At 44.6% G+C, this 22,772-nt stretch overlaps 1 protein-coding gene and 1 pseudogene across 1 annotated transcript in view; one reads left to right on the forward strand and one right to left on the reverse strand.

Moving 5' to 3' along the window:
* Nucleotides 1-2,114: 2,114 nt before the first annotated feature.
* Nucleotides 2,115-2,215, reverse strand: LOC112918428 (U6 spliceosomal RNA; annotated as a pseudogene).
* Nucleotides 2,216-13,788: 11,573 nt separating this feature from the next.
* Nucleotides 13,789-22,772, forward strand: part of NOX5 (NADPH oxidase 5) — a 36,159-nt gene continuing 27,175 nt past the window's right edge. Inside the window, exons 1-4 of the mRNA XM_026014178.2 lie at nt 13,789-14,144; nt 16,680-16,803; nt 19,053-19,203; nt 22,110-22,320. Coding sequence (XP_025869963.2) covers nt 14,095-14,144; nt 16,680-16,803; nt 19,053-19,203; nt 22,110-22,320 — 536 coding nt within the window. The 5' untranslated portion in view covers nt 13,789-14,094. The remainder of the gene's footprint in view (nt 14,145-16,679; nt 16,804-19,052; nt 19,204-22,109; nt 22,321-22,772) is intronic.

The raw sequence follows: 22,772 nt of genomic DNA on the forward strand, positions 1-22,772 counted from the left end.
AAGGACACCTGGACAGGACAAGATCCTAGAAGTCAAATGAAGACAGAGTTCAAAAGGGAGGAGGACCCTCTGCTGAATGCTGCTGAGGGCTGAGAATGACCCCTCCACTCAGCCATGAGCCAGTTATTGGTAATCTCATTAAGAAAGGCTTCTTTGGGGCCTAGAAGTCTGATTCAAGTGGGATCCACCCTCCCCCCACCTCCCACAAAAGAGGGAACGAGGAAGTAGACACTGAGTATAGGGAACTCGTTCAGGAAGTTTTGCTATTGAGGAAAAATTGAGAAATAGCCAGAGGCCTCAAGTGGGTAAGGGGGGTAGGGCTCCAGGGCACAGGTGGCGGGCTGGCTGCCCAGAGGAGCGCAGGTGGCTGACTCGGTCTTCCATGGGGTTTGTCCACATCTCACCTGCCTTCCCTGACTTTTCCTGGCAGAGGAAAGCGGCCATAGCGCAGTCTCCATCCTCTAGCAAGCAGGGGAAAGCCACAGGCTATAGACTCAGGACTTAGAATCACACCCCAGAAGCAACAAACAATCTGCCATAGTGATAGAGTGAAAATATGTCATGCCTTTGATTTTAAAAAATGTGGAAAAAGAGCACTCTATTCCAAAAACCACCAGTTGGGAGCATGACTTTAGAAAAGAAGCTCAGTGTCCCCCGCCCAGAGGAAAACATGCCCCAATTCATCTGAGAAGTGAGGAAAAGAGGATTTCATGATTTTTCTTCCCATGGTGACATTTCACTTCACTAGTCTAACAAAGGCGAATAAGAACTGCAAAGTATCAGGTGCCTCAGTGGTTGAGTGTCTGCCTATGGCTCAGGGCAGTGATCCTGGGGTCCTGAGATCGAGTCCAGCCTCAGGTTCCCACATGGAGCCTGTTTCTCCCTCTGCCTGTGTCCCTGTCTCTATCTCTGTGTCCCTCATGAATAAATAAAATATTTTTTTTAAAAAAAGAACTGCAAAATATCTTTTTTTTTTTTTTTTTGCCTGATGGACCAGTATTTTAAAGAATAACCTCTACTATTCACAAGTGTTTGCTGAAAGAGGCATTCTCTGAAAACACGGATGGGAAAGAAAACTGGTTTGAGATTTGGGGGAAGCAATTTGGCTTTATCAAAAGGCTTCAGGAAGTGTAGAAGTTTTACCCAGCAGTTCCTCTCTTGAGAATCCAATTGAGAGACACCATCTGGAAGTTCAGGCGAAGAATGAATCACAAGATTTTTCAGAAACTTGTTTACAATAATGGAATAAATATAGGAAAATCAAAAGTCCAGACATAAAGCACTAGTTTACAACATTCCGACACATTTATATTTATATTTAATTTTTATAAATTAATATTTATATTTAATAATATTATAAATGCTTAGAATATGTTGGTAAGTGGAAAAAAGCTATAGAATCATTTCAAGTGAGTGATTCCATGCTGTCTTAGAGAATGTGCATTCACTCTTCAACTCTTTCTAGTTTAAATTTTATCCTATTGATTGAATTATTTTAAAATTATAATAACCATATTATTCTCCATATTTCTAACTGGGTTTTCTTCACACCAGCTAAAACTGGTTTGCTTTCTGCACATTTTTATTTCTAAACGTCTTTTCTTTTTAATGGGTGGTTTTCTCGAACTAGGGGTGGTGGAAGGGGAGGAGGGCAGGGGTTGGGGGGGAATGGGTGACGGGCACTGAGGGGGACACTTGACGGGATGAGCACTGGGTGTTTTTTTGTATGTTGGCAAATTGAACACCAATAAAAATTAATTTATTTTAAAAAATGGGTGGTTTTCTTTCTTTTCTCTCTTTAAAGATTCTACATATGCTTAAAGAATGATTTCTCCCTATTATTGGTTTGAATGGCTGTCTTCTTAGCATTCATTCTTTTTTTTTTTTTTTGCAGTTATAAAATGAAGTGTTTTTTTAATTGTATTTAAATTCAGTTTTCCAACATAAAGTATAACACCCAGTGCTCAACTCATCGTATGTCCTCCTTAATGCCCATCACCCAGTTATCCTATCCCACCACCTACCTTCCCTTTTGCAACTCTTTGTTTGTTTCCCAGAGTTTGGAGTCTCTCATAGTTTGTCTTCCTCTCTAATTTTATTTTTTTCCTAATTTTAAAAATATGAAACACTTCATGAATTTGCGTGTGATCCTTGCTGGGGGGCCATCTTCTCTGTATCGTTCCAATTTTAGTATATGTGCTGCCCAAGCGAGCACTGAGCATTCACTCTTTTTGGGTCTTCTGGAATACCAGCTTCTTGGCTCACCTTGAATGGTGTGTGTGTGTGTGTGTGTGTGTGTGTGTGTGTGTGTGTGTTCATGCTTGATCTTTCTCTAAAAGTTTCATGGTTGCTTCCATCTAGCTTTCTGAGCTCCCCTAATTTAATACTGGTCTTGGTGGCCTAGGGAGGACATTGTGAGTGCAGTCACCAAACAGCTGTTGGCCTGGTCCAGGTCTGGGCAAGGAGGCTATGTCAACTCCTCTTTTTCTCCTAAATACAAAATATTAGTCAGTTCTAGGCAATGGTCAGTCACAGCTTTTTTCAGCCCTGTCCCATAATCAGGACTCCCTCAGCTGGAGGCTCACATCCTTTCCCAGGAGCAGAGTTCTTAGAAGACTCTGCACCCAGAACTGAGCAGGACTGGGGCTTCCACTTTACAGCCCTTGTGTATTTCCGTTTCATCTATGGTCAACAGAGATGTTTATCTTGTTTTTGATAGCAGCTGGTCTTTTAAATTTTTACCTTTATGTATTTTTTTCAAAATTTTATTTAAGTTAGTCAACATACAGTACAATATTGGTTTCAGTAGAATTCGGTGGTCCATCACTTACATGTTAACACCCACCACTCTCATAACAAATGCTCTCCTTGATACCCATCACTTGGGGCACCTGGGTGGCTTAGTGGTTGAGTCTCTGCTTTTGACTCAGGATGTGATGCTGGGGTCCTGGGATTGAGTCCTGCATCAGGATCCTCACAGGGAGCCTGCTTCTCCCTCTGCCTATGTCTCTGCCTCTCTCTGTGTCTCTCATGCATAAATAAATAAAATCTTAAAAAAATACCCATCACTCTTCTATCCCATACCCCTCACCCACCTTCCTCTATCAGTCTTCAGTTTGTTCTCTATTATTAAGAGTCTCTTATGCTTTGTTTCCTTCTCTCTCTCTCTCTTCCCCCCCCCCACTGCCATATGTTTATGTTTGTTTCTTAAATTCCACATATGAGTGAAATCATATGGTATTTTTAAAAAATGTTTTATTGGAGTTCAATTTGCCAACATATAGCATAACACCCAGTGCTCATCCCGTCAAGTGCCCCCCTCATTGCCCATCACCCAGTCACCCCAACTCCCCGCCCACTTCCCCTTCCACTACCCCTTGAGTTAGGTGTCTCTCATGTTTTGTCACCCTCACTGATATTTTCACTCATTTTCTCTCCTTTCCCTTTATTCCCTTTCACTAATTTTTATATTCCCCAAATGAATGAGACCATATAATGTTTGGAGGGTATTAGGCTGAGTGAAATGTCAATCAGAAAATCATATGGTATTTGTCTTTCTCTGTCTGACTTATTTCTCTTAGCATGATATACTCTAGCTCCAACCACATCATTGCAACTGGCAAAATTTCATTCTTTTTAATGGCTGAGTAATGTGTGTGTGTATATATATATATATATATACATATATATATATATATATACATATTGATATAATATATATACATACCACTTCTTCTTTATCCATTCATCAGTCAATGGACATTTGGGCTCTTTCCATAGTTTGGCTATTGTAGATAATGCTGCTATAACATGAGGTATTTTTTTGTATCCTTTGGGTAAATACAGAGTAGTGCAGTTGCTGGATTGTAGGAGTAGCTCTATTTCTAACTTTCTGAAGAACCTCCATACTGTTTTCCAGAGTGGTTGCACCAGTTTGCATACAACACTGCATGAGGATTCTCCTTTCTCTGCATCCTCACCAATACCTGTTGTTCCCTGTGTTGTTAATTTTAGCCATTCTGAAGGTGTGCGGTAGTATCTGATCGTGGTTTTGATTTGTATTTTCCTGATGATGAATGATGTTGAACTCCTTTTCATCTGTGTTAGCCATCTGGATGTCTTCTTTGGAAAAATGTCTGCCCATGTCTTCTGCTCATTTCTTAACTGGATTACTTGTTTTTTGGGGTATTGAGTTGGATGAGTTCTTTATCAATTTTAGATAATAACCCTTTATCAGATATGTCATTTGCAATTATCTTCTCCCATTCCATAGGCCGCCTATTAGTTTTGATGTTTCCTTCACTTTGCAGAAGCTTTTTATCTTGATGAAGTCCCAGTTCTAGTTCTTTTGTTTCCCCTGCCTCTGGTGACATGTCTAGTAAGAAGTTGCTATGGCCAATATCAAAGATGCTGCACCTGTGTTTTACTCTAGGATCTTGATGGTTTCCTATCTCACATTTAGGGCTTTTATCCATTTTGAATTTATTTTTTGTGTATGGTGTAAGAAAGTGGTCTAGTTTCATTCTTCTGCCTATGGATGTCCAGTTTCCCAACACCATTTGTTGAAGAAACTGTCTTTTTACCCCTGGATATTCTTTTCTGCTTTGTTGAAGGTTGGTAGACCATACAGTTGTGGGTCCATTTCTGGGCTCTCTATTTTGTTCCATTGATCTGTGTGCCTCTTTTTGTGCCAGTACCATACTGCCTTGATCACTATAGCCTTGTAATGTAACTTGAAGTCCAGAATTGTGATGCTTCCAGCTTCACTTCTCTTTTCCAAGATTGCTTTGGCTATTTGGAGTCTTTTGTGGTTCCATACAAATTTTAGGATTATTTGTTCTAGCTCTATGAAAAATGTTGTTGGTATTTTGATAGAGATTGCTTTAAATCTGTAGATTGCTTTAGTAATACAGACATTTTAACAATATTAGTTCTTTCAATCCATGAGCATGGAACATCTTTCCATTTCTTTGTGACCTCTTCAGTTTCTTCCATCGGTGTTTTATAGTTTTTGGAGTACAGATCTTTTATCTCTTTGGTTAGTTTTATTCCTAGGTATCATATGAATTTTGGTGTAATTGTAAATGGGATCAATTCCTTGATTTCTCTTTCTGCTGCTTCATTATTGGTATATAGAAATGCAACAGCTTTCTGTACATTGATTTTATATCCTGAGACTTTGCTAAATTCATGTATCAGCCCTAAAAATTTTTTTGGTGGAGGCCTTTGGGTTTTCTACATAGAGTATCATGTCATCTGTAAATAGTGAAAGTTTGACTTCTTCCTTTCCGACTTGGATGCTTTTTATTTTTCTGTTATCTGATTGCTGAGGCTAAGACTTCCAGTACTATATTAAATAGTAATGGTGAGAGTGGACATCCCTGTCTTATTCTTGTCCATAGAGGAAAAGCTCTCAGGGTGATATTAACTGTGGGTCTTTTGTATCTGGCCTTTATGATGTTGATGTATATTCCATCTATACCTATTTTGTTGAGGGTTTTTGTCAAGAATGGATGCTGTATTTTATCCAATGCTTTCTTTTAAGATTTTTATTTATTTATTCATGAGAGACACAGAGAGAAAGAGAGGCAGAGACACAGGCAGAGGGAGAAGCAGGCTCCATGCAGAGAGCCCGATGTGGGACTCGATCCCAGGTCTCCAGGATCAGACCCTGGGCTGAAGGCAGTGCTAAACCACTGAGCCACTCAGGCTGCCCTCCAATGCTTTTTCTGCATCTATTGAGAATATACGGTTCTTATTCTTTCTTTTATTTTTTAAATTTTTTTTTAATTTTTTTATTTATTTATGATAGTCACAGAGAGAGAGAGAGAGGCAGAGACACAGGCGGAGGGAGAAGCAGGCTCCATGCACCGGGAGCCTGATGTGGGATTCGATCCCGGGTCTCCAGGATCGCGCCCTGGGCCAAAGGCAGGCGCCAAACAGCTGCGCCACCCAGGGATCCCTATTCTTTCTTTTATTAATGTCGTGTATCATGTTGTGTTGATTAATTTGCAAATATTGAACCACCCCTGCAGCCCAAGAATAAATCCCACTTGATCATGGTGAGTAAGACTTTAGGGATTCTATTTGTCAATATCTGGTTGAGAATTTTTACATCCATGCTCATCAGGGATATTGGCCTATAATTCTCCTTTTTAGTGGGGTCTTTGGTTTTGGAATCAAGGTAATGCTGGCCTTGAAGAAGCAGTTTGGGAGCTTTCTTTCCATTTCTATTTTTTTGAATAATTTGAGAAGACTAGGTATTACCTCTTATTTAAGTGTAGAATTTCCCTGAGAAGACATCTGGACCCAGACTTTGTGTGTTGGGAGGTTTTTGATTACTGGTTCAATTTCTTTCCTTGTTATGGGTCTATTTAAATTTTCTATTTCTTCCTGTTTCAGTCTTGGTAGTTTGTATATTTCTAAGAATTTGTCCATTTCTTCTAGATTGCCCAATTTGTTAGCATATAATTTTTCATAATAGTCTCTTAAATTGTTTGTATTTCTGTGGTATTTGTTGCAATATCTCCTCTTTCATTTGTAATTTTATTTATTTGGGTCATTTCTCTTTTCTTTTTGATAAGTCTGGCTAGGGGAACTTTTTAATCAATTTTATTAATTATTTCAAAGAACCAGCTCTTAGGTCCAGTGATCTGTTCTACTATTTTGTTTGTTTGTTTCTATATCATTTATTTCTGCTCTACTCTGTATTATTTCCCTTCTTCTGCTGGCTTTAGACTTCATTCACTGTTCCTTTTCTAGCTCCCTTAGGAGTAAGGTTAGTTTGTGTATTTGAGATTTTTCTTGCTTCTTGGAGTAGGCCTGAATTGCTATATATTTTCCTCTCAGGACTATCTTTGCTGCAACCCAAAGGTTTTGAACCATCTTGTTTTCATATTCACTTGCTTCCATGTACTATTTTATTTCTTCTTTAATTTCTTGGTTAATCCACTCATTCTTTAGTAGGATGTTCTTTAACTTCCATGGATTTTCAGTACTTCCAAATTTTTTCTTGTGGTTGATTTCAAGTTTCATAGTATTTTGGCTGAAAAATATGCATGGTATTATCTCAGTGTTTTTGTACTTGTTGAGGGCTGATTTGTGACCTAATATGTGATCTATTCTGGAGAATGTTCCGTGTACACTCAAAAAGAATGTGTATTCTGCTGCTTTAGGATGAGATGTTCTGAACAGATCTGTGAAGTCCATCTGGTTCAGTGTATCATTTATTTATTTTTTTTAAATTTTTTTTTAATTTTTATTTATTTATGAGAGTCACAGAGAGATAGAGAGAGAGGCAGAGACACAGGCAGAGGGAGAAGCAGGCTCCATGCACCGGGAGCCCGACGTGGGATTCGATCCCGGGTCTCCAGGATCGCGCCCTGGGCCAAAGGCAGGTGCCAAACCGCTGCGCCACCCAGGGATCCCTCAGTGTATCATTTAAAGCCAAGTTTCCTTGCTCATTTTCTGCTTAGATGATCTATCCATTGCAATAAGTCCCCTACTATTATTGTATTATTATCAATAAGTATCTGTATATTTGTTATTAATTGATTCATATATTTCAGTGCTCCCAAGTTGTGGACATAAATATTTACAAGTGTTAGATTTTCTTGATGGATAGATCCCTTAATTATGATACAGTGTCCTTCTTCATCTCTTGTTATAGTCTTTGGTTTAAAATCTACTTGGTCTGATATAAGTATGGCTACTCTGGCTGTTTTTAAATAGCCATTAGCATGACAGAGGAGGCTCTGTCCCCTCACTTTCAATCTGCAGTTTTCTAAAATGAGTCCCCTGTAAGTAGCATATAGATGAGTCTTGTTTTTTTTTTAATCCATTTTGATACCCTATGTCTTTTGATTGAAGCACTTAGTCCATTTATACTCAGAGTGATTATTGAGAGATATGAATTTAGTGCCGTTGTGTTATCTGTAGAGTTGGTGTTTCTGGTGGCGTTCTCTGTTCCTTTCTAGTCTTTGTTGCTTTTGGTCTTTTTTCCCCATTCAGAGTCCCCTTTAATATTTCCTGCCGGGCTGGTTTACTGGTCATGAACTCCTTTAATTTTTCTTTGTCTGGGAAACTCTTTATGTCTCCTACGAATCTAAATAACAGCCTTGCTGAAAAAAAGTATTCTTGGCTGTATATTTCCCCCATTCAGCATGGTGAATATACCATGCCACTCTCTTCCTGCTTGCTAAGTTTCTGTGGACAGATCTGCTGTGGACCTGATCTGTCTTCCCTTATAGGTTAAGGACTTTTTTCTCCCTTGTTGCTTTCAGTATTCTTTCCTCATCTATGTATTTTGTGAATTTGACTATATGTCTTGGTGATGGCTGGCTTTTGATTAACTTAATGGGAGTTCTCAGGATGCCTGGGTGGCTCAGCAGGTTGAGCGTATGTGTTTGGCTCAGGGCATGATCCCAGGGTCCCAGGATCAAATCCTGCATCAGGTTCCCTTGCATGGAGCCTGCTTCTACCTCTGCCTGTGTCTCTACCTCTCTCTGTGTGTCCCTCATGAATAAATACATACAATCTTTAAAAAAAAATAATGGGAGTTCTCTGTGCTTCTTGGATTTTGATGCCTGTTTTTCTTCTCCAGATTAGGGAAGTTTTCAGCTATAATTTGCTCAAATAAATTTTCTGCCCCTTTTCTCTTTCTTCGTCTTCTGGGACTCCTGAAGACTCCTGAGATGATATGAACGTTAATATGTTTTAAGTAGTTGCTGAGTTCCCTAAGTCAACATTTATGATCCAATACTTTTCTTTCCCTCTTCTTCTCAGCTTCATTATTTTCCATAATTTTATCTTCTATATCACTAATGTGTTCCTTTGTTTCATCCATCCTCATTGTCATGGCATCCATTTGGATTTGCATCTTGGTTATAGCATTTTAAATTTTGCCTTGACTAGATTGGATTCTCTAGTGTCTTCTATGTTTTTTTTTTCAAGCCCAGCTAGTATCCTTATAATTGTTGTTTTAAATTCTAGTTGAAACATTTTACTTATATCTGCACTGATTAAATCCTTACCTATTACTTCTTCCTGTTCTTTCTTTTGGGGTAAATTCCTCTGTCTTGTCATTTTGTCCAGGAGGAGAAAGAAAGATAGAAAGAAAGAAAAGAAAGAGAGAAAGAAAGAAAGAAAGGAGAAAGAAGAAAAAAGAAAGAAAGAAAGATGGATCGTAGGTGGTGTTTTAGTCTGCTTGTTAAGTAAGCGAGGTCTAAAAATATGAAAAATAATACAAATAATACAAAAACAAATAAAAATTAAATTTAAAGTAATAATAATAATAAAAATAAAAAGGAAGCCAGATCCTATTTCCTCTAGAGCTGAAGCTTTGAGGCACTCTGTGATCAGTAGACTTGGTGTGAGCAAGGCGTTGTGCTGGTCTTCTGGGGAAGGAGTCTGTTGCACTGATTCTCTGGTGGACTTGCACTAGTGGAGATGTGCCTGCAGGATGCAAGAGGGTGGGGCTCAGTGTAAGTGGCTCTGGCCTCCACTGGCTGCTGCTATGTTGCTCACTGAAGTCCATTGGTGCTGATGAGTAGGATAAATAAGGTGGTGCCCAGCCCTCTTCTCCCAAAGTGAGGAGTCCGCACCTGCCACCCTTCAGGAAGCCCTCATAAAAGAGCACGCAATCACCTCTTCTGTGTTCCCAGCCTCCATGAGATCCCTGCCTTCACCCTGCCTGTGTCTGAGCTGTCTGCCTGCCAGGTGGCAGGGCACTCTTGTGTTTTAGCTCAGGCTCAGCTGGGTTCCAAAACTCCAAATTTGAGCGATCCATGCCAGCACCAATCCCTTGGGGAAAGGTCTTGCTACCCACCGGTTTGTCCCAGAAATTGGCTGAGAGATGTTGCTGCAGCTTGAAGTTTATGGCAAAGTGCAGTAGAAAGCCAGTACCAAGGCTCACTGCCCTCAGCCAGTGCCCTCATTCCTATGCTAGTAAATGGGGCAGCTCAATGGCACCTGCCAGGTCTATCACCCCTGGAAGTCATGCCCACCCCTCCCAAATGCACTCCAATAAGGGGAACTGCCTCTCCTCATGAAGCCCAGAGGACCCTCAGACCAGGCTGTCTACTCCCAGGTCTCCACCTTCTCTCCCCACCAGAGCACTGCCTTAAAATTCTTAAAATTTTAAGACAGAGTCCTTAGAATATTTGTGGTTTGGCCCGGTTCAGAAGTTCTTGGTCCTACCTGGCAAGATGTGCATGAGGCCTCCTTCCTGGCAGCCCCACTCCATTTTAAAACCACTTGACATAAGTGAAACCATTGCATTTCACCTTTCTTTTTTTCTTTATGTGTGTGAGAGAGAGAGCACGAGCAGGGTGAGGGGCAGAGGAGAAGCAGGCTCCCCACTGAGCAGGGGGTCCAATGTGGGGCTCAATCCCAGGACCCCGGGATCATGACCCAAGTCGAAGGTAGACACTTAGCCAATTTAGCCACCCTTCAAAAGGCAAACCAGCTCATGCAAACAGGTTCATCAGAAACTACTCCGCTCTGAATCCCATGCTGGGCCACATTTTCCATGTGACTAGAAAGGAACACTTAATTGTAGCAGAGATTTTATCTAGATGGGTGGATTACAGCAATCTTTAAAATCTTTTTTTGTGGTTTTATATATTTTCCCATGATTAATGTATATAAGCTTTGTAATCATCCAAAAATGTAATTGGCAGAAAACGTCTATCCTTCCCAAATGTTAGTTAGAAGAAAGGCATGTTGGGCAGCCCAGGCGGCTCAACGGTTTAGCGCTGCCTTCGGCCCAGGGCATGATCCTCGACACCTGGGATGGAGTCCCACATTGGGCCCCCTGCATGCAGCCTGCTTCTCCCTGTTCTTGTGTCTCTGCCTCTGTGTGTGTGTGTGTGTGTCTCATGAATAAATAAATGAAATCTTCGAAAACAAAAAAAGAAAAGCTTTCTCTTCTTTAAAAAAGAAGAAGAAGAAGAAGAAGAAAAGAAGAAGAAGAAGAAGAAGAAAGGCATGTTCAAAAATGCATTTTCACAGTGTTTATCATCCTCCTCTTAAATATTTGTATCTGGGATCCCTGGTGGCTCAGCAGCTTGGCGCCTGCCTTCCGCCCAGGGCTTGATCCTGGAGACCCGGATTGAGTCCCATGTCGGGCTCCCTGCATGGAGCCTGCTTCTCCCTCTGCTCATGTCTCTGCCCCTCTCTCTGTGTGTCTGTCATGAATAAATAAATAGAATCTTTTTTTAAAAAATTAAATAAATAAATAAATATTTGCCTCTTCTCCAGATATTAGGAGACAAATGGACTTTCATCTGTCAGAATTTTGGCAAGGACGTGATCATGTTGCTCCATTGCTTTACATGTTTTACTGGCTCCCCAGCAACCAGGGCAGGGGCCTAGATCTTTAGCTCACCTTGTATCAGATCCCTCATAGTCTGACTCCTGCTCCTGGCTCCAGTTCTGCTTTCTAGCTTGTCCTTCCCTATATCATTGTTTAGTCACACTGAACTGCTTATAGCTTCTTGAACACGGAATGCATTCCCATCTTTATGCCTTTCTGTTTGGTCTTCCAGTTGCTCTGAGTGTCCTTTTAGCTTTCTACCTGGCAAACTCCTATCCACCCTCTAAAACCCATCTCAGATCCATCACTTCCATTGGGAAGTCCTCCTGTGGTTCTCTTCTTGTCAATCCTGGATCTGCTTTGATCATGCTGGATTATTTTACTCAGCTCTGCATACCCAGACGGTATATGGTACATGGTATTTCCTAAATACTTGTCAAACTGAGGCAGTTTACTCATGCCACAAATATGCGTGGGGCGTCTACCACGTGCTGAGCATCATGTTAGTTTCCTGGGATTCAAAATTAATGAGCTAGAGTCCTTACCTTTTGGAGCTCACAGTCCAGTGGGGTAGACAGTGAATCATGCACAGATCATCAAAATGATAGTAGGACTCGGACAGCTTTGCCTCACCTCTACTCATTCTGCATTCCCTTCTTTAACTGGTCACAACTTGAAAGCATAAATCATACTTACTGCTTTGCTTATTTCTTCAAAAGAACTTTCCTTTTACTACATGTAGTTTCTGAAGTCACTTAATGGAAGTCACTTCACTCCACTATGAGGAACACAATCTGAATAGTCAAAGTCGCCCCCAAATTGGTGCTTCCCAAGCAAGGGGGCACCCCATGACTGGAGGTGTGCAAGTCAGCGCTGCTGACCACCAGGTCTGGTTGCAGCAGGGTAGAAGAGGGATTTAAGCTAAAAAAAAAAAAAAAATGTTGGTTGAGCTCTGTGACTTGAAAATCTTTCTAATCCTGATTCTTTTTTTTTTTTTTTTTTAAGATTTTATTTGTTTATTCATGAGAGACCCAGAGAGAGAGAGGCAGAGACACGGGCAGAAGGAGAAGCAGGCTCCACACAGGGAGCCCGACGTGGGACTCAATCCCGGGACCCCAGGATCATGCCCTGAGCCGGAGGCAGATGCTCAACCCCTGAGCCACCCAGGCGTCCCTCTAATCCTGATTCTAAGGAAAACATGTCAAACCTAAGCCAAGATCATGGGACTGAAGTTGTCAAATGCTATCATTATAGCACAAACTCTGGGATAGTCACCCTTGAAAGAGAACCAGATGTTCTTCATTGTCTCTGACACTGTCTTAAATCATTGGTACCCAGTGAAATATGCCAAGTTGGAATAGGAGATTTTTCAGAGATCACCAGAAGGGATCACCAGTTTTGCAGATCTTACACTGCCTTGGGACTAGCCCAGTGAGAACTGGCTGAGCCTATGGGCAGAGGAGTATGTGGATGACCGCAAAAGGGCTTCAGGTGAGCCCCTAATGACTCTGGAGTCCAGGTGGGACTACGATCCAAGGAGCCCTTTAAAGTATCCCATCAAGGGCCACATATTGGAAGAAATTTCTTTTTTTTATAATTTTATTTTTTTAAGATTTATTTATTTATTTATGAGAAGCACAGAGAGAGAGAAAGAGAGAGGGGAGAGAGAGGGGAGAGAGAGAGAGGCAGAGGGAGAAGCCAGTTCCATACAGGGAGCCCGATGTGGGACTCGATCCCGGGTCTCCAGGATCACGCCTTGGGCCGAAGGCAGGCGCTAAACCGCTGAGCCACCCGGGCTGCCCTGGAAGAAATTTCTTCTACCAACCTGCCTGCTTTAAGACAAAACAAAGCAATTATTATTTCCTTCATTTTGGAAATTAGTGAGAGACATCTAAAATCACCCTTTGGGGGTCTGAATCTGCAACAGATGTCCAGGGTTATCAGCTTCGGCTGATGTCTTGCCAGGCAGGATGAAAAGCAAAAAGCACTTCAAATTTTAGTTGCAGTCTGGCCTGATCTAAGCCTTTGTATAATTTCTCATAGATTTTTGGCCAATAGGGCTCACTTTCTTCCCTCCCTCTGGGTCCCTTGAACTGGGAATCTCTTCATAGGACAAGTCCAATACATTTTACTGGATTAATTGGGACTGAGTTTTGCTCCCCATGTAGTTAAATGCACAGTCTCCAGAGTCAGCCCAACATGGCTGTCCAGCCATCTGGACAAGTCACTCACCTTTCAGAGTTCCACTTTCCCCTTTGGTGCAGTGATGATAATAATGCCCACCAAACAGGGCTGTGTTACATAATTAATTGAACACTATGGGTAAAGTCCTTAGCAGAGTGCACACGGCCCAAAGTGAGTGCTTCAACATTTCTGTTGGCAATCAATATTAGTAGGATTAATGAAGTCTCCCTTGGCTCATTAAGGGCTGAGCAGAGCCTGGTCCCAATTGTTGGTGATTTTTTTTTCCACAGTGTGTTTTTGGATTTCCTACCTGCTGGTGTCCCTGAAGAAGAGGAAATGGAAGACATGCAGTCAGATGGAAGCCGGCCAACATCGTTCCAGTGAAATCCTTGCCCCTTCCTTGTACCTTCAGATTTCTCTGGACCAAGTCAGCCACTAGCCAGCATATGGATGATTAAGGGGCTGTGGGTGTGAACTCTTTAGGAAAGTCAGGAAGAGGAGGAGCTGGGGAGAGGTGAACTGTGGGCTTCACAACGCAGGCTGCTGTTCAGACCACAACCTCTCTGGGACCTGCGGTCTAGAAGACGGGAAAAAGGATGAGCATGCTGGAAGACCCAGCCCAGCCAGACCTTGAAAGCTGCAGAGGGTGAGTGGCCCATTCCTCTAGCTTTCAATGCCAGTGAGAAGAGAAAGGCAAGGGTTCTCTGCCTTTGGAGGGGAAGCTATGAAGGATGACTCTGCCTGGGACAGAAGTCAGGAGACGTGAGCTCTGCTCTTGCCTAGTTGCTAGAAAGCTGTGCAACCTTGGGCAAGTCACCAGACCTCTCTGGGCCTGTTTTCACATCTGGAAAATCAGGAACTGGCCTAGTCAGAGTAATGACAATATCTAGCATTTGTACAGTACTTCCCAGTTGTGCTTCCCAAATAGCATCTCATTTGATCCTCATAGCAGCCCTTGTTGGAAGGATGCCTGTCACATGTGGCAGATGAGCAAACTATAGCACAGTCAGGCCAGTGATTCAGTTAGGGCAAAGCAAGCCTGGACCTAAACTCCTGGTCCCTGAGGATAATTCTGGCCTCCGGGGAGCACGTTGTTCCCCTAGACCTCTGCAATCTGAAGATTCCTGGCTTCTTGCAAGGACTTCCGTCTCCTTTTCTCCCCTATGTCCTCCCTCCCTCCTTCCAGCCAGCTGTTCCAGACTCTTCTCCACCAGCTTCCCAGAATTTCTTCTCCTTCTGCAGCCCCAAAACACTAACATTTCTGAGAAGGGGGAGGTGAACACCAGATACCCTGTCCCCACCCTCCCTGGGTTAGTGTTTACACACAGTCTCATTTTCCAGAGTTCTCTCTGCATTGTGGAATGCCTTCCTGTGGGTCCCAAGTGGTGAAGTAAGTGGGGCTATTTAACCTTCAGGGGTGAGCCTGGACCAGGGGTTGCAAACATCCAGGGTGCTGGTTAAATGCTCAGATTCCTGGGTCCCATTGCAAAGTTGGTGAGTTAGAGTGGGCATTTTAGCAAGCTCTCCTTGTTTCTGATAGGCACATATCACAGCTTGGGAGCTGCTACTCTTCTGGATACTGCACCGTTGGGACAGCAGAGGATGGTTGACAGATTTCTTGATAGTGAACTATCCTTGTATATGTGGAAAAAGTCCTTCCTGATAAAGGTGGATTACTATTTTTTAAAGTAAATTCCAGGATTTAATTAGTTATATTTTAGTTTGAGTGTTGGATCTCTATAAGTTACACTTGTCTAGAATTTTCCTTTTTTGTACACTATCTTCATTGGGATTGAGTAATGCTAGCTTTGTAAAATAAATTGGGAGTCTTACCATTATTTTTTTTTTAGACAGCATGGGAAATGCAGTCAATGATAGTGTAACGATGTTGCCTGGTAAGAGGTGGCTACACTTGTAGTGAGCACAGCATAAATAGAGTTACATCTGAAACTAATGCAACATTGTGTGTCAACCATAGCCCCTCCCAAAAAAATGTTTTAAGAATGAAAAAAAATAAGTAAATAAGGAGCAAAAGTCACCAATAAAAAGCCCCAAAATACAAAATTTGCAGCACTCAGTAGATCACGGAAAGGACGCTTGTTTATAGTATGAGAGCTGAAACAGGAAGGCAGAGGGTCACTTTGTTTGACCTCAGCTGCGAACGTGTATGTACATCAGGCAGCTCAAATTTACCACTGCTTTGTTCATGTCCACAATGTCTGGGAAAATGCTGCAAGTGTGGGGGTTACTAATAAGTTTTAACAAATAAGTGAATTCATGAATATGAGATCAACAAACAATGAGCAATGAGGATCGACTGCAGTTAAGTCATTTAAGGTTACATTGAACTCATGGGATACAAAGCCACTCTCTCAGAGGGACGTTTATAGCACAGGATGCTATAAATCCTCACTCACAGCTTCAAGTTTGGTCTGTTGGGTTCTGATGCCACAGAGAGTGGTATCCTCATTTATCACTATCACCTCTGTTCAGGTCATTGCATAGTTAAGCTTGTTTGTGAGGGTGCTAGTTAGCTGATACCCTGGGGACATCAAAGAATATGCCCTGGACTCAGGGAGTCAAGACTCGAGGTCTGAGTCCTGGTGTGGCTTGTACTAGAAGTGTTGAAGCAGAGGGTGGAGTCTCTGGGACACGGTGGAGAACATGCTGGCCTCGGATTTGAATTCTCTCTCTCCCTTTCTCACTGGCTGAATAAAGTTCGCTAAAATACTCAGCTGCTCTGAATCTATTTCCTCCCTATAAAACATCATGACTCACCAGGCTATGACAGAGACCAAATGAAGTAGGGGGTGGGAAGTATTTGGAAAACAGTAAAGAGCTGTTGGAATGCGAAGTGGGGAAGTACTGTCATCATGTTACTTGCATTCCCAGAGTGTGCCACTCTCTGATCTTATGCCCACAGTCTGGGCTCCATCTCATGGGACCCTATGATTCCAGAACCTAAAGACACACGAGGCCAGGCTAGCTGATGCCAGATGGAAGAAAGAGACGGGGACTTAGGGACTTAAAAAAGCAATCTTGCAGAGGCTTGTATCCCACAGGCGAAGCTGATCCAACCCCTGGAAGGCCCGAGGCCGTAGTGAGAAGAAGGCACAGGTCCTGGAACCACCAGGAGCCCTTGACCACCCCAAACCCATAAACCTGTCTCCTTTTCTCCCAGCACCATGAGTACCGAGGAAGATGCCAAGTGGCTTCAGTGGGTGACACACCAGTTTGAGACCATTGCGGGAAAAGACAGGGAGATCAACCTGCAACAATTCAAAACAGCCCTGAATGTGAAAGAGGCAAGTGTCCACTCTGGAAGTGGGGCCCTGTATTCATAAAGGAAGGGCAATCTGGCTCTCAGGGACACAGCACCTCGCAAGGAGGGAAAGATGGCTCCCTGGGCGTCCTCAGGGCTTATGGCCCCACCCTGATCAGGATCAGAGAATGTTTCTGTGTCTGCTACTCATGCTCTTCCATCCCTCTGGTGGCCATGCCTCCTGGGGTCTTCAACACAACATGTGAAGTTGGGTATCAGTAGCTCACCAGATTTTTTTTTTAGATTTTATTTATTTACTCATGAGACACACAGACAGAGAGGCAGAGACACAGGCAGAGGGAGAAGCAGGCTCCATGCAGGGAGCCTGATGCGGGACTCAATCCCAGGACCCCAGGATCATGACCCAGTCCAAAGGCAGTTGCTCAACCACTGAGCCTCCCAGGTGCCCCTTGCCAGATCTTAAGAAATATATTTGGCCTCATATTTTCCACCAGCCTCATGGGCAGAGTGGATGCTGTGATGTCCATAAGCCTCCTTCCAAGAAATAAGTTTCTTGATGATTTGTATACACGAAACTCCCATACTATTCCCAGCCCATTCCCATTTTATAGGTTCTCTGCCCGTTCCTGTAGCAGCCTGCATGGCCAGCAAACAGGGGAGACATCCACAGAGAGATTGGGGGAGTGAGCCTGCAAATGTCAATTTCTCCCCACACATTTTAGGGCTGGTATCTGGTGGTGACCTGTGTCCCTGATAAGGGTGAGCCAATGAGCATTCATTCACATGTCCCCTATTTGGATCAGAGCGCCCCTCGCTTGCTGGAGGCAGGGATACTGCTAAGAACTCTAAATGTCAGGCCTCCTTCCATAGTAAACATGGGGAAGGACCAAAAGCCTTTCTGCCTAACAATACATCACACTCTTAACAGGATGCTGTAAAATACCTTAAGATAAAGATGACTCAGGACAATAGAGAGTGATAAAGGGATTAGCCAGGGATCCAGGGAAGAAAGAGGAGAGCCAAGGCAGGGGTGATGGCCTGTAGCAGACTTCAGCCCCCACTTCCTGCTCACGAACTCCTCATGGTTTCTTTAGGTCAGACATGAAGCCCTGCAGGCCCCTCTCCCTGCCTCAAGGGGAGCATCCAGGGCACGGCATATGTGGCCCCATCTCCTTTAATTTCTGTGTTGGGTGCCTAACACCAGGCCTGGCAAGTGGGGGCTGTGCTGGACATGATTGCTGAATGAATGAATGAGTGAATGAATGAATGTGTGAATAGAGTGAGTGAATGGGAGCTTTAAGAACAAGCTTTAAGGAGTGGCCTGGGTGGTTCAGCTCAGTTAAGCATCTGCCTTAGGCTCAGGTCATGATCGCAGGGTCCTGGGATCGAGCCCCACACTGGGGCTCCCTGCTCAGTGGGGTGTCTGCTTCTCCCTCTCCCTCTGCCCCTCCTCCTGCTTGTGCTCTCTTGCTGTCAAATAAATAAATACAATCTTTTTATTTTTTTTTAGATATTTTATTTATTTATTCATGAGAGACACAGAGAGAGAGAGGTAAAGACACAGGCAGAGGGAGGAGCAGGCTCTATGCAGGGAGCCCAATGTGGGACTCCATCCCAGGATCCCAGGATCACACCCTGGGCTGAAGGCGGCGCTAAACTGCTGAGCCACCCAGGCTGCCCAATAAAATCTTTTTAAAAAGAGAGAGAGAGGGAAAGAGAGAGAGAAAGAAAAAGAAAGAGCAAGCCTTAAGTGTAGGCCACAGGCAGCCTAAACAATGAGTACAGGGATGTTCCCAGTGTTCAAGTACCATCTGCCCTCTAAGAGCTACCTTCCTGATTTCCTTGGCCCTGTGGTCATCCCAAGGGGATAAGACAGGACCCAGGAGGAGCCTGCAGGCTCTGACCCTTTTCACATGCTGAGGGGTCTGGACTGCATGGCTGATGGGGGTGACAGCGTGCAGGGGACACAGAGCCTGTATAAATGACCAAGTTGAGAGCTAGTGGGGGGCCAGAGGCCCAGACACAAGCCCATCCTTCTGCTGGGATCTGAATAGTTCTTCCACGGGAGTCCAAACTTGCTCTGGGCAAGCAGGATGGGCTGTGGACACCACCTCCTGGTGTGGCCAAGTGGTAAATCACACTGTGTGTGCAAACCCCAGGGTCCTGCCTTGAGCCCACCACCCCAGGGCGCATGCGCACACCCCCTGCATGACCTCTAATCCAGGCCCCACAGCCAGCTGGTGCCTGTCTCCTGTCTTCTCCCCGCCACAGTCCTTCTTTGCAGAGAGATTCTTCACCCTGTTTGACACTGATGGAAGTGGCACCATCACCCTCCAGGAGCTGCTGGAGGCGCTGACCCTGCTCATCCACGGCAACCCCATGGACAAACTCAAATTCCTCTTCCAGGTGTATGATGTTGATGGTAAGGACTCTGGAGGTGTCCTGTTTTTAATCTTTCCTGGAATGCCTTACTCTTCATAGAGGTTGCACTGTTTTACCTTCCCACCAGCCATGCACAAGGTTCCAATTTCTCCACATCCTTGCCACACTTGCTATTTCTGTTTTTTGTTTGTTTGTTTGTTTGTTTGTTTGTTTGTTTTTTAACAGTAGCCACCCTAGTGGGTATGAAGTGGTAACTCAAGTGTATTTAGAGCATCACTTTCTGTGGCTGCGTCCTATTCCACAATATCGACATATGTGACCCTGTGTCCCGTGTCCCACGCAGCACAGCCTCGGACTTAAGATCTCTGACTCGGAGGTCAGGCTGCCAAAGTTCAGATCTCAGCTCCACCACTTTTTAATAATCATGGAGCCTCTGGCAAGTCACTTAACTCCTTTGTGCCTCAGTTTCTTTACCTATTACATGCGAATAATGGTTATAAAAGTGTACACTCATGAGGCTGATAGGATTAAGTTAACTTATGTAGATTCAGAACAGTGCTCAGCACACCTTTATAGGTGTCACCTGTTATTTAGTACTATTTATTCAAGCAAACTGGAGAATTTCATTGTCTCCCTTTCCCAGCACTCACTTTCTTTTTTTCTTTCTTTCTTTCTTTCTTTCTTTCTTTCTTTCTTTCTTTCTTTCTTTCTTTCTTTCTCTTTCTTTCTTTCTTTCTTTCTTTCTTTCTTTCTCTTTCTTTGTTTCTTCTTTCTTTCTTTCTTTCTTTCTTTCTTTCTTTCTTTCTTCTTTCTTTCTTTCTTTCTTTCCCTTATAAATGAGACTGCTATGAATGTCCTGCTTTCAAATCTTTGGCTGCTCTATGGCATCAGGCATCTCTGAGGGCCTGGAATCATCAGAAGAAGAGGTATTTCAGTGAGAAAGAGGCACCCAGTGAGACTGGACAGGTCTCCAAGGTTTGGAGTCTCAGTTTGGAGTCTCAGCCTCAGCCACAGGGAGCCACTGAAGAGTGTTGAGCAGAGAAGTCACTGGGCTGGATTTGCATCCTGAAAAGCTCTACCTAGCTGCAGGCCTGCTCCCAGCAAAGGGCCCTCTGGCTTATGGGGTTTCTTTACCTCCCAGTCCTACCTGATTCAATCTAGCCAGACCTCATTCCTGGAACCCACTCCTCAAATTGACCTCCTTCCCCTGGTACATAGGCAGTTGGCCATACCTGCTACCTAAACATCTTCCTCCCAGTCTCCACGGGACAGTCCTCACTGACTGCCTTCTGACCACCAAGCTTTGGTCACTCCCAAGAGGTTGGTTTGTGACAGGAGAAGCAGCACAGTGGTGGGGAGGAAGGCAGGGAAGAGCAGGAGACATATAACTAGAGGGCATTCCCTTCCAGTGGCTTCTATTTTCTTTGAGAACCAGGCAGTGATTGGATGCGCATGGAGGTGAGAAGTGGTCTTTGCAGACAATACATTCCTAGTGATCTCACTAGGAAAACAGGAGAAGGTTGGTAGGCAAGTTGAAGGCCTTGCTGTGGCTGGGGATCAAAGCTTCCTGCTCTCTTGGGTGCTTTTCTGCAAAAATGTTCTATTAGCTGCCCTGCTGCAGGAAGGGAGATAACAGGTGGCTAGATTCACTCAGGGATGGGATATGTTTAGGTTGCTGGAATAGGATAGCGGGACAAGGGAGAGGAATGTGTGTATGAGAATAATAGTGAAGAGGAATCCTGGATTTGAAATTAGCCAATGAGTGAATAAAGCTGGACCACTGAGAGGATATGAAGGGAGCTGGGGAGGAACTGGAGCTCTGGCTGCAGTTAGAAACCTGTTGCATGCTGGCTCTTGACCAGGCGAGCTGAAGGACAGGACATGTGATGGGAGAGTGGTACGTTCTCCACTCTCTTGAGTCACTCAAGGAAGTGGTATGTTCTCCACTCTCTTGAGTCACTCAAGGAAGAGTGACTCTTCCCTGTCATGTGATTACAGACTTTGGCTTGGGCCTTCATGGTGATCACGGTACCAATACGACTTTCCATGTATATGCAACTACCTTTTTCCAGATACTGCAATAAGTGCTTTATAATTATCAATTGTCCTTGAGCCAGTTCTTTTTTTTTTCTTGAGCCAGTTCTGAAAGGGACGAATTATTATCTCCATTTTATAGATGAGCAAAGTAAGGTTCACCTCCATAGGACTTACAGCCCACCATCAGTTGGTAAAGGGCAGAAACAGGAAGCTACCTCAAGTGTGTCCACACCAAATCACGCCAAGAACTCATTAATCACAGGCTCTGCTGCTTATGAAGAATGGAAATATATACAAAGAAAAAAAAACCCGCCCCCAATCTCATCTCAGTGGGTAGATTTGGCTTCCTTTTCCCATCACACCTTTGGTCCCTCATGTGCATGGAAGGTCACATGGCCAGACGTGGGTACCCAGCTCTGACCTCTCAGGACAACATGGAAGAGCAAGTTCTGCTACAAGCTGGAGAACAAAAGGGAACTTCCTTCACCACCAACCCATGTACAATTTGCCTCTGGATAATTGAGGCTCTGGGCACCTAGCTCCTTACAGATTAATCAAGCAAATGTTCTCTTCTGTGCAGATGGTCTTGGAAGCTCAGTACTTAGAAGGAGGCTGCAGATTCTGGAGAAAGGCATGCACTAAGATTCTCCAGGTTTGGGCAGGAGTTTATCTCCGCTGAGCAGGACAGTAGGGAGCCACGGAAAGTTTCTGAGCCAAGGATGACATTGTGTACTTTGACTGCCTGGTCTATACCCCAAAAGGGACTTGGTTGGCAGAAAACCGGAGGTGGGCGAATAGGGAAGGTTCACCACCCCACGCAAAGGCTGGGCACGGCAGGGGGGGTGGTCTGCAGGTACAGAGTGGGGCCCAGCACAAGTCCCCACTCGGCTGCATCCCCACTTGGGACAGGCAGCGGCTCCATCGACGCGGACGAGCTGCGCACCGTGCTGCGGTCGTGCATGCGCGAGAGCGCCATCTCGCTGCCCGACGAGAAGCTGGACCAGCTGACGCTGGCGCTCTTCGAGTCGGCCGACAAGGACTGCAACGGCGCCATCACCTTCGACGAGCTGCGCGACGAGCTGCAGCGCTTCCCCGGGGTCATGGAGAACCTGACCATCAGGTGCGGCTCTGCGTCCCGCGTGGGTACCGCCCGCGCGCAGGTGCCGCTCCAGCTGCGCAGGCTGGTCTGAACGCTCCGGGGATCCCTCAGCCCCGCCCACCAGCCCCGCCCCTCGGCTGCCCTGGCCCCGCCCACCAGCCCCGCCCATTGGCCCCGCCCAGCCCAGCCCCGCAGCAGCCTGCCTGGACCCGCCCGCCAACCCCGCCCCTCTGCATCCTGCCTAGCTCTTCCCATCAGCCCCGCCCCTCTTCATCCTGCCTGGCTCCGCCCACCAGCCCCGCCTATCCTGATTGGCCCCGCCCAGTCCCGCCCCTCCGCAGCCAACCTGGCCCCGCCCACCAGCCCCGCCTATCCTGATTGGCCCCGCCCAGTCCCGCCCTCCGCAGCCAACCTGGCCCCGCCCACCAGCCCCGCCTATCCTGATTGGCCCCGCCCGGCCCCGCCCCGCTGTA

This window comes from Vulpes vulpes, chromosome 15 (genome assembly GCF_048418805.1).
Source record: "Vulpes vulpes isolate BD-2025 chromosome 15, VulVul3, whole genome shotgun sequence".
Lineage (NCBI taxonomy): Eukaryota > Metazoa > Chordata > Mammalia > Carnivora > Canidae > Vulpes > Vulpes vulpes.